Source organism: Actinia tenebrosa, unplaced genomic scaffold (genome assembly GCF_029948245.1).
Source record: "Actinia tenebrosa isolate PJP-AT-01 unplaced genomic scaffold, QUT_ActTen_1.0 PGA_scaffold0__85_contigs__length_37466705, whole genome shotgun sequence".
In the NCBI taxonomy this organism is placed as follows: Eukaryota; Metazoa; Cnidaria; class Anthozoa; order Actiniaria; family Actiniidae; genus Actinia; species Actinia tenebrosa.
Window position 1 is genome coordinate 20,755,134 of NW_028292569.1, and position 12,736 is coordinate 20,767,869.

General features: G+C 35.8%; 1 protein-coding gene across 2 annotated transcripts; it reads left to right on the forward strand.

Annotated features, from left to right (window-relative positions):
* Positions 1 to 328: 328 nt before the first annotated feature.
* LOC116289508 (uncharacterized) lies at positions 329 to 12,700 on the forward strand. Of its 2 annotated transcripts, XM_089035855.1 has the most exons (7): positions 330 to 557; positions 1,644 to 1,799; positions 9,128 to 9,514; positions 10,291 to 10,347; positions 11,242 to 11,265; positions 11,628 to 11,731; positions 12,103 to 12,699. In XM_089035855.1, the coding sequence occupies exons 2-7, from the start codon at positions 1,655 to 1,657 to the stop codon at positions 12,286 to 12,288; spliced, it is 903 nt and encodes a 300-aa protein (XP_088891981.1). In that variant the 5' UTR covers positions 330 to 557; positions 1,644 to 1,654; the 3' UTR covers positions 12,289 to 12,699. The 2 variants fall into 2 exon arrangements, with proteins under 2 accessions (XP_088891983.1, XP_088891981.1); XM_089035857.1 differs by lacking the exon at positions 11,242 to 11,265 and having other exon boundaries at positions 329 to 557; positions 12,103 to 12,700.
* The last annotated feature ends 36 nt before the right edge of the window (positions 12,701 to 12,736 follow it).

Below are 12,736 nucleotides of genomic sequence, written 5' to 3' on the forward strand. Positions count from 1 at the left end.
ACGAGGATCCAGTCTACAACGAGGACCAAATCTCAGTAAAATGTAAATAATTTCATTTTCTTTGATGACTTTGCATATATTGTATCAAAATTACTGAGATGTAACTATCCTTCAGAAAAAAAGGGTAGTGACAAAAACCTCATATTCAGTCGACTGAATGAAAGAAGGGCCCTCCGATCACTGGCTGACACTACCATCAACCTATTATCATAACTACTCTTTCCTGCTATTATTCATCTTCGTTTATCATCGCTACTTTTTTCTTCAATAGACCCTGTAGAACCAGCGAATGTCTTCGTTTCAAACATCCAAAGCAACTTCTGCAGTGATCAAGTGGCACAGTCCCGTTGATGATGGAGGGAGCTAGCCTGTCATAGAGTATAAAGTCCAAATCAACACAATTCCACCGAGGGAGGTTATCACCGAAACTACGTATTGCGTAACCAAGGATCTTAATGAGAATACAACATATGATGTGAAGGTGTATGCACGAAATGCAGTTGGGTATGGGAAGGCAGTGCGCACCGAGTTTACAACTAAAGAACCAAAGAGGAAAGGTACATTCATATAAATGAAAGTAAAAAACATAACTTATAAATATCAGATATATCGAAATCACTGGCATTGCGACATCGCGGCCATTATTAGTCACAGTTGACATAAGCCAAAACGTAGTTTAAGCATCGTTTCAGTACGCATGCGATTTTATGTCAAATTTCTCTCTTTCTTTTGTTAGTAAACCTTCTTTTGCTCTTGATTAAACAAAAGAAGGTGAGAAATTTGAGATAAAATCGTACGCGCATTGGAACCATTCTTAAAATACGATTCGGGTTATTATCGTTGTTGTCGTTGGATAAATTTAAACGATCGGGTTTTGCCACGAATTGGTTTTGCCACAAATTCAAGAGATACGGCGCCCCTACAAATAAGCATGATGTTATCACTAATTATAATCGGCACTCAACTCTTTGATTCTTGCACTTGGTGTTCACCTCGAACAACACTTCCTTCAAAAAGTTTTTTTTTTTTTTTAAATTTTATTTTTTTCTAGTCCGGTATCCTAAAGAATTGTGCGTTCTTATTGCTGTTTGAGCTGGCGGCATTTTGTCAGTATCTGCCCGCGCTCGCGGTCCGGTATGCTTTGCCCGCTAAACAACGAAACAAAACGATTACAAAAACCCAGTAAAAAAAAAAAATAATAATAATAATACGGGAAAAAATAAATAAGTCATTTACCGTCCTATAGTCGGGTCCGGATAGGGAAAAACTGTGCCCTCGGTCTTCATAACGGACATCGGCCTACAGCTTCGGTCCGTTTTCGGCACAGTTTTTCCCTATCCGGACCTCCTTGCCGGTAAATAACATATATATACTATTTCGATACATGGCAAATCGAAATATGGAGACCAGTTCATTTGAATACTTTTTTTATGGAATGACTAGTCTCATGTTCACTTGGAAATCTAAAAGGGTTTTACATGTAAGAAAGACTAGTAAGTCCAGAATAATAGACATTCAATTTGGTCGCCATATTTATATTTGGTGATCGTGTCAAAAATCATGTTTTTCTTGACTGCGAGCCAAGCAATCGTGCACTCTTTGTATTTATATTCGACGTCCAATGTTTAAATTTTGCGTTTCAGCTGTAAAAGAAATGATCTTGAATAAAGAAACGGATGATATAGTTAGAGTTCCAGTAGCCAGTATATATGCCGGGGTCATTGGTGTGATTATTTGGATTGGACTCATATCTACGGCTGTACTGTTAGTGCTTATAAAGAAAATATGGGTAAAAAAAGGTAGGTTTTACAATTAGAATGACCACCCATTCTTCGTTCCCTTTGTCAGATACGACTAAATTATTTCGTGCGTATTGTATGTATTGTAGCATTATATATTTATATATTAAAATCAGTTAGAAATTATCTTACTTGTCTTTTTTTCAGGTGAGGAGCAACGAAAAGTAAGGTTAGTGTTCTCTAACGAATTGCCATGGATATGAAGACTTTTATTTATATATTTATTTATATTTTTTGTATTTTTTAAATTTAAGCATATATTTTCTCATTGTTAGCTCCAAGAGCCATAACGGCTCATCTAGGGAGATCACAATGATAATTATATTTTACAATGATTTACGGAGTACAAAATAGAAAGAATACAAAAAGTAAGATAATAGTAAGATTTGAAGACTGGACACTAATTTCATAAAGAGTTTAGGGTAATGAACAACAATTTTAAGACAAACTTAGCCATCGTTTGGAGAAAAAAAATTACAAAGCCATATATTGTGTTTTTTTATCTAATCAGAATTAAGCTCAAAAAACGTTTTCACGATGATGTATCCTCGTCCAAACCAACTGACGCATGCAAACCAGATATGTCAATTAACGCAGAGAGTGACGTATCGAAGAAGAAAGACAACCAGCAACCACAAGCTATGCTCGTTTATGCACAGGTTGATAAAAGCAAGAAAAGGGTAAGTTATACTGCAAGAATTAAACTGAGACAATCTTGAAACAAGAAAATTGAATCAACTAGCAGTCTTAATGTACAAAACAATTAATTGAGGGACACCAAATTACTTGACTAAAATGTTTGAAAACATAACTTCCATTCATTCTCATAATCTAAGGAATTCAGTACAATATTCTTGTACCAAGGCCAAATAATGACGCTGGAAAAAGTAGTTACAGTTATAGAGGGGCTGTTCTCTGGAATAATCTACCAATACATATTAGAGATAGATCAAGCTTGCAATTGTTTAAAGTGCCTATACCACCTCACTTAATATTTTCAGTATTGATTCTACATGAAGTGGATAGTTGAATGGTAAAGATTTTCATATGATTTGAGTGATGCATCTTGAAGATATAATCAAGGTTTATACTTCTAATATGTTAATGAGTGTGATTTCATTATAGGAATTTGAAGATATAACTAGCTAAAAACTAGTGTGAGCTGCGTCGGTGTTTCTAATGAAACAGTAATGATGAAAAGGTAAATTATACACCGTGAAAAGATGAAAAAACTTACTGACGTTTCGGACGCTAGTCCTTCGTCGGAGTAAAAGAGAAAGAAGTGGTAGAAAGGAGTGTATATGATAGAATAAGACAAAAGAAACCAATGAGAACAAGGTAGGCAATGAAACAAAAACAAACAATCAAAAGACAAAAGAAAAGGTTAGTTGAAAATAAAGCGTTCATTAATCCCGTTGGGACTAAGAGTGCCCAATAGGTGAATAAGCCGCATTTCTTTGGTCTTGCGACAATCATTGTTGCCGTTAAGCAAAGAAAGACCGAAAACAATGAAGTCAGAAAGAGAATGGTTAGCTAGATTAAAATGGCGGGAAACTGGTTTGGTGGGATCGTTATTGCGAATATCATAAAGATGATTGCAAATGCGATCACCAAGACGGCGGCCAGTCTCGCCCACATACAAAAGATTACAGCGGGTACATTTAATACAATATACAACATTAGAAGTGGTACAAACAAAATGGTCAGTGATTTTAACAGTTGATTTAGGACCGACAACAGAAGTGTGAGAGACTATGTGAGGACAAGTATAACAACGTTTACGAGAACAGCGAAAAGTACCAGGTTCTTTGTTAGAGGGAAGAACTCCCTTGACCAAGAAAGAACGGAGATTACGATCACGTTTATAGGAAAAGAGAGGGCGGTTGTTGAAAATAGCAGAAGTGCGAGTATCAGAGTCAAGCAGAGAAAAGTTGCGGTTAACAATGGGTTTAATGGAAATGTTAATAGGATGATACGTAAGAGTGAAAGGAATGCGGTCATTAGAGGGACGAGTGTGAGGAGTGAGAGCGGTGGTACGATCAATAGTAGAAACTTTACGAATGGCGCGATCAATAACATGAGCAGGATAATTACGCTTAAGGAAGAAGGAACGCATCTCAGAACATTTAACAGAAAAATCAAGATCATCACTACACAAACGACGAAGACGAAGAAATTGCGAGAACGGAATAGCGTTAAGAGTGTGCTTAGGATGAGAAGACGAGTAGAGTAAATAAGAATGAGAGTCAGTAGGTTTGTAATGGACACTAGTGCTAAGACGGTCGTCATTAACACTAAGCAAGATGTCAAGGAAAGTGACTGATGTTTCACTAACCTCCCACGTAAAGTCTAAGGCAGGGTGAAAAGAGTTAACAAAAGAGATGAAAGAATCTAAGTCATTACGCGAACAAGAAGTAGCAACAATACAATCATCAATATACCGTCCAAAAACTCAGGTTTAGGTCCAGTATATTGTTGAAAAACAAGGTTTTCGATATAACCAACAAACAAATTGGCATAACTAGGGCCCATCTTAGTACCCATAGCAACACCGTTTATCTGCCGATAATACCGATCACCGAAAGAAAAACAATTAAGAGTAAGAACAAGTTCAGCTAAGCGTAACAAAGTGGGAGTGCTGGGCTCGAGGACAGGACGAAGATCGAAAAAATGCTGAAGAGCACGAAGGCCCTCATCATTAGGAATAACAGTATACAAAGATTTGACATCCATAGTAAACAAAAGCTTAGAAGAGTTATCAGGAAAGCGAAAATCATTAAAAATACTAAGAGCGTGATTAGTATCCTTAATATAAGTAGGTAAAGACTGAACAATAGGCAGCATGAGAGAATCTAGATAGCTAGAGATGAGTTCGGTAGGACAACTACAAGCAGAAACAATAGGACGGCCAGGGTTGTTAGCTTTGTGAATCTTAGGAAGAAAATAGACGTGAGAAGTACGAGGAGTAATAACAAAAAGGTTTTTAGCAGTGGAGGGTAAAGAGCCATCAGAAATGAAAGAGTTAACAGTGTCTTTAACTAATTTTTGATTGTCAGGGGTAAGATCCTTATCCACTTCACAATAAAAATTAGTATCAGAGAGTTGACGTAAAGCCTCCTGTTTATACAGGTCAGAACGCCAGACAACTACTGCACCGCCTTTGTCAGCGGGCTTAATAACAATGTCAGAACGATTGCGTAATTGACGTAAAGCCAACCACTCGTCCTTAGAAAGATTAGAATAACTGAGTTTACGGTTAAGATTGACATTAGAAATATCACGGCGACACTTATTGACAAAAAGATCAAGAGAAGAAAATTGTCCCTCGGGAGGGACCCAGTTAGACTTACGAGGACAAAGGCGCTCAAAGACATCACGTTCACAGTTAGAGTTAGAAGAGTCGGAGAAAAAAGCTTTAAGGCGAGTACGGCGAAAAAAAGATTCAGAGTCTTTCTTGACCTGAAATTCATCAGATTTCTTAGCAAGAGGAACGAAGTTCAAACCCTTGCTAAGAACTGAAATTTCAGAATCAGAAAGAGGTAAATCTTCGGGAATGGTGACAACGGAATGACTGAAGACATTGTGATTGCTATGTTCAACATGTGTAAAAGGATCAAAACCAACAAGAGACACAAACTTATTACGCTTAGTAACAAACAAAGACTGGTACAAACGGCGGTTAAGAGTAAGAATGTGATTACGAATGGAGGAAACTAACACTGCCGGACAGACATTAGACAAGTCTCTGAGGCAAGCAGCAGTATCAAGAGTGAGGGCATCACGTTTACAGCACATACTACGAATAGTGGAACGCATGACAGAGCGAGAGAAAGTGGAACAAGCAGAAGAAACATCGGAAAAATACTGAGTAGAGTTGACACCAAAATTAGAAGCATGAAACTTAACACGAAAACCAACAGGAATGACTTTAGCATGAAGACAACGACCAATGAAATAGATATGACTAACAAAGCGTGTTTTAGCGAGAGTAAGGTTAAAGAGTTTGAGAGCGAGATTAGAGCTAATGTTAGGAAAAGGAAATAAAAAACTTACCATTTCCTTGCGGAGTTCCTTGATGATGTTCGGCATCTGAAATAGAATAAAAATGGTCGCAGTATATAGTAATAAAAAGATATAACTAGCTAAAAACTAGTGTGAGCTGCGTCGGTGTTTCTAACGAAACAGTAATGACGAAAAGGTAAATTATACACCGTGAAAAGATGAAAAAACTTACTGACGTTTCGGACGCTAGTCCTTCGTCGGAGTAAAAGAGAAAGAAGTGGTAGAAAGGAGTGTATAATTTACCTTTTCATCATTACTATAGGAATTTGAGTTTGGTTCTCATCGTTTTTAAATTGCAACACTGATTACTGTGAGAAAAAAAAAATGCTAGTAGTTTTCTATAAAGCATGAGTAAGACAATGGTGTTATATCATCATGACAGGATATTTTGCTGCCCCAGTAAAAGGTTTGTATTTAATGTTGCCTAGAATGACATCGCACTTTTTTGCATATTGGAAATATAAACTTTGATATCTTCAAGATGTATCCCTCGAATCATATGGAATTTTTTTACCATTCAAATACTCACTTTATGTGGAATCGATACTGAAAAAATTGAGTTAGGTGGTGTAGGCATTTTAAGAACTCATTATCAAGTAAAACTGTTCCAATTAATCATTAGGATAAATTAAGATTACATTTGTTAAATTTATTTAAATCATAAATTGATTTTGTTTTAGAACTTTGTAATTTTATCAAATTAGTTTTAAATATTGTATATATACACGACTCTCTGGAAGAGCATGTGTTATGAATAGATTATCGTGTCTAAATAAAGTTTTACTACTACTTAGGACATGTATCTATACACTGAACCACCCCTAATCCACCAATCACCGCCCTCCACACTCACATGGATCAATTTGTTTACTTAAAGTTTAGTTTTGTTATATTCTTTTATACTCATATTATACATTTTTTCTAATCAGCGCCCAGGAGAGATAGTATATGCCGAACTTGATGAGCTCAAAGTAAAGGAAGATGCTTCAAATTTGGTGCAAAATAATCTTCCACCGATACATCACAAGACTCAGTATGCAGATATCAACCACTGTGCAAGTACATGTCATACTGAGGAAGCTTACGAAACTATTTACTGCAATGTTGATTGAATCCCAGTTCATGGGTGAATACTATGGAAACACCTTTGATTTCGAATCTGTTACAATTAACTGCTCCTACTACAACTACTGTGGCTGTAACTACTGTAGCTGTAACTCTAACTGTAACTGTACTGTAACTGTAACTAAAACCGATTATGTTTTATATTAATTGCCTAAAGTATAGATAATACCAAGTTATTTTTTTATGCTACCAGAAAATTACCGGGAAAGTTAAAACTGTGCTCATGTTTTAGAGTAATTCAATTCAGTTTAAATTTCAAAATATGAATAATTTTTGTATTATTATTTGGTTATATTAAAATTTTTATAAATTATATATTACAAACACAAATGAAATTCTGAAATACACTTTTTTCCTTTCTAATTTTGCAAACTATATTTCATAATAACGTCCGCTTCTGAACTTCAGTTTTAGAAGTAATATTCACTCCATCAACTCACGTCAACTCACGAATATTTCACTATGAAACCAGCGTTTGCGTTGCAGCAGCAAGTTATGATTATTAATTATCAATTGCAATTCACGTACATTGGTCTACATTCCGTCATTCAAAGTTCACCATGAAATCTAGGTCCTCGGCTACAAGCTGTAGTAATAGTATCGTAGTCCATCCACACGTTCGTCCATGCGGTTACAATCATTTCTTGTGCTTGAGTTCACAACATCGAGTGCACATTCGGAGCATATTCACGAATACATTCGACACAAGTTCATGCCTTGATGGATTTAGAGTGAGAGGCTGTGAGATCACCAATGCATGGAATGATCCAAAATGCAAAATTCCATATCAAGATCACTACATATTATTTTATTAACAAAATCAGCTATTACAAGGTATGGTTAATTAACCTTTATCATTGTCCCATACGTCAATTTATTATTTCATCGAAATTTTAGATATATTTTACTCTTTAGTTGATTGCCCGTTACTCGTAACTCCCAATATGTATCGCGTGACTTGTGAGTTACACATGCTGTAACGCGTTGGGCTCCTGTTTTAACCCTCCTAAACATGTCTTGAACTGCAGCAAATTTTAAGCATTTGAAACGAAATGGTACTCGTATACAAGATGTATAGGTTTACCATCTATTATACAGCATTTTTCACTACAATGTGTATTTCAGGTAGGAAGATGGTTGGTAAATGTGTTGGAGCCAAAATTCTAAAAGTAGATCATATGAATGCGATAACAATTAGGTATAATATAGCCACCCGCTAGTAAAAGTAAATTGTTGAGTATTCGTACTAATTGCCTGCCCACGGACGTTCATTATAAATCAGTTCAATATCGCATTAACGTTTCATTGTGGGTGCTTTTCAATAATTCAGAAAATTGGATTGCAGATGATTTATCGATATCTATAAAGACAAACATTTTCTTCCAGACTAATGTGATACTGCCATCATTGTCTTCAGCTACTTTGACCTCATTTATTATGGAAGAGAGTTGGATTTCGTCTGCTTCTTACTTAACCTTGTCTTTGATCATGAAAAGTGTTATAAATGTTTTCGGTCCATTTCATACATTTCTATACCTTTCTATACTTATGAATGTTTTAAACAGTTTTCAGCGCTTCAGATAAATTTTTGCTTGCATGAATGATTCAAGTGATTGTTCGGTCTACTGCAGCTTGATCTATTTTTGCATTTCGTTATAGATAACAAAATATTCAAAACACGCAGTGACTTGTTCAGATTGTAAAGACTAAAAACTAAAACTTTAACTCGCTAACCGACCGAATGACAATCCAACTGAATGAATGACAATCCAACCGAACGAATGGCAATCCAACTGACTGACTGACTGACTGACTGACTGACTGACTGACTGACTGACTGACTGACTGACTGACTAACTGACTAACTGACTGACTGGCTGAATGGCTGACTGGCTGACTGGCTGACTAGCTGACTGGCTGACTGGCTGACTGGCTGACTGGCTGACTGAATGACTGACTGACTGACTGACTGACTGACTGACTGCTGACTGGCCAACTGGCTGACTGACTGACTGACTGACTGACTGACTGACTGACTGACTGACTGACTGACTGACTGACTGACTGACTGACTGACTGACTAACTGACTGACTGACTGACTGACTAACTGACTGACGTAAGTATTATTTACTCCAACTAGATCAAGTGGACAACATACTTTGGCTACCTAGTGTTGAAGGTTTCGTTGGAGATAATGTAACACTCATGTGGAACTCGACCAACGACAGGTCAATAAAGTCTGCTGTTTTTGGTTTGAGCAAACAGGGCATGGCAGATCCTCAATTCATCAACGTGAACACGTTGACTGGAAAAGTACACTACAATCCAAATATTAGCAAGGTGTATGCTTGGAGGGTGGACTTTGTTGGAAATCTAGTAGCTGGGCGTGCCTGGTTTATCATTAAGAACTTGCAACTCAATGATACCAATGAATATCTTGCGAGAATAACTATTGATGTTGATACGGTTAGGTCATATACTGTCACACTAAACGTACGACAAACAAATGATTTCCAACGCCAAAAAGGTAAATATTATCTGTGCGTTTTTTCCCCTTACATCTGTGCCTGTAAATATTGCATAATGGGTTATGTTAAAGAGATTAAAAAAGGGGGGATGGGGAGGGGGTAGGGGGCTGTTGTTAGGAATTACAAAAAGACACCAGCAGTTCATAACTCCTAAGGGAGTTACTGAGTTGTACGCTCCAGGTGTTAGTTCTTGAATGCGCCTTCACTTCCCGCTTGGTGTACTCAGGATATGCTAACATGAACGAAAAGGATTGAGGATTCTTATCATATAATTAAAAATTACAATTTTCGTCATCAAATATTGCCCCCTCCCCCAACATTGTTTAGGGGGAAGGGGGTTATTTTAAGAGAATTCCAAAATATTTCATCTCAGAATATTCATCCTTCATTAGCACTCAAAAGTTTCCAATATTTTTGTCTGATGTTTTTATTGTTAATTTTAGTGTAAAAGTATTTAAAAATACCAGAGGTAAAGTAGGGAAATAGCACAATCCTTACAAACTCCTTACGAACGCACAATTTATTACTTCCTTACAAACTCCACTTACTTTCAGTGAAACATAATTATTCTACACAAAGTTGAGTGTATAGCCCTCTGAGCAACAGAAGATTAATTCGACACTAGAGTATTACAACTCATTGTCAACATTTTTTTATTTTATTACACCAATGATAGTTAAGAGGGTTTTGATGTCCACCCTACCCATGGAGATTGCTTAGGGAGTATGGTTCTTCCAATTGATTTCTAATATGTTATGTTTACAAAATTACCTAGCGTCAACAGTGCCATTTCTAACCACCAAGGGATGGAGGCCGCTTAATGAAACAGAAGGTAAGTCGTGGCTAAACTCAGTAAAGGTCTTTCAAAATGAAAAACACTAAATATCAGTGTCAGCAGTGCCTGCTTGGAGACTCTGACTATTTAAATTAAGGGTCCTTCCCATCTCTTAACTTTCCATGTCAAATACCAGAAATCAAATATCTTGTTTTCCTTCCTGCTTGCTTTTGTTCTATACATTGGTCTGTAGGATGATTGATGTACTGGGAACAGGAAACTTGTTAAATAAAAATATATGCTCAGTTATGTGTTTCATCTAGTTTTTTTCTATGTCATTGTAATAACTTTCTTCCTTCCATGCTTGTTAACATATCTTATACCCCCCTCCCCCATTCCAAACTGAAAATATATCTCTTCCTGCTATGCATGTTTGGTTATAATTTCAGCAATAAGTTCTCATATTCCATGATTCCCATGCCATTCAAACAATTTCTCAAACAATTTTCTATTTTACAGCAATTTTTATACTGAGCTATCCTCCATAATCTGATAAAACTAAATTAATCTGAAATTATTGAGTTAGTCTCAGTTATTTTGAAAAGGTCCTAATGAACGGACGAAACTAGTCTCTAAACTACAATTGTGTTGTTGTTAGTGCGTGGGGGATTACAAAAATCACCATAGAGTGTGTATAGATATAAAGAATCTGAAATTTGCAATGCTAATATTTTGTCTGTATGAATGTCACTTCAACATGGAAAAATCCCACTCAGCCTATAAGCCTAATGGCTTCTTGAGATTTCTTCGCCATTTCTATAAAATACTTATCTATTTATTACTAGTCCCCTTGATAACAAATAATCTAAAATATATTTAAGGTTTTAGTAATTAATATTTATAGTAAATTGTCTTGGCAATTAAATAAATAAATATTTATTACATTTTTAGGACATTTTGGAACAACATATACTCGTAAGTAGTTGCAGACATTAAAGCAATATTTACACCAAAGAGAAGCCACACACTAGGGTACAAACAATAAAAGTTTGCAACACTTTACACTACTTAGTAGTAAATAGTGCTAATTAAACAATAGAAAACAATAGGATTAGCATAATTTAGCAGTATTTAGTGGTATTTAAAAAGCAAGTCGAACTGCTTGTCTTCTAGTGTTTTGCCAGTCTGTCTCTTACTAGTCTGCTTGTTTGTTGTTCCTTCCCTTGTGTTTAGTCTTTTCTTTTTTTGTGTTTTAGTAGCTTTTGCTGCTATTTTCAGTGGCTTTTTTGTAGTTACTGAAATTACTTTTATCCACTATATTCATTTTATGATTTCAGCTCCAGTTCAAAACAGGGCAGCCTATATAAATTATATTTTGGTTTCCTTGTCAGTCACATTAATCATAGCCTTTATTTTTGCTGGTGGTTGTTACTGTAAAAAGGTAAGATGTTTACTGTTTCTAATTGAGACTGAGAATTCATCCATATTCTCATCTTCATCTTATATACAGCAATTTCAAAAAAGGTTGAGTACTAAATACTGCATACTAAATAGTGCATTCCCAGACTAAATGGCACTGTTGGTCTCGTTAATTTGAAATAAAAAGTAAATATGCAGTAATTATCTATCTAAATGTAGTTAGAATATTGTTTCAGATGGAATACAGTTCCGTCTTGGAATGCAATATATCAGTATGCAGTATTCAACTTTTATTTAAAATAACTGTATACCCCAATTCTTATTTTCATACACATTCACATTCTCAAATTCATTTCTTAAAATAAATGTATTTCCTGTTAAATATGTTTGTAGAGAAACAAGTCAAACCAAGAAAAACAACACGCGAAAAGCATAAAGAAAGATCCTACTACGAAATTGCTAAGAACTGAAAATAACGATATCAGAGAAGATAAAAATAACGATAATAACGATAACAACAATGAAGAAATACTGCTCGTAAAGAAAAAGAAGCTTGATGCTGCGCATATAAAGGCGTAATGACAACTGACAGGTCATTGTCATTAGTTGCCTTCGAAAGAGGTGTGACTGCACATTAATGTCGACGCATGGGGAAAAAATAGGCGCTCAAAAAGCAAATGTGGCTACTGCCATGAGAAATCATTGTTATACAGGAAAGGAATGGAAGTTGGTAGCTGACTATTGAGATATATGAAGGATATATAGGTAATTGAAATAGTAATAATAATAATAATAATAATAATAATAATAATAACAACAACTTTATTAGACAGGGTAACACCGTTACCATAAATGATAATTTTCAGGTGGCCCTCGATAAAATATATACAAAATAGAATAATAATAATAAATAATAGTAAAATATATATACATATCAAATCCCCTCCCCGCCAAACCATCAATGCCCCCTCCAACCCCCCATCCACCCCCTACCCTCCCCCACGCGACGACCCTCCCGCAACCGGGT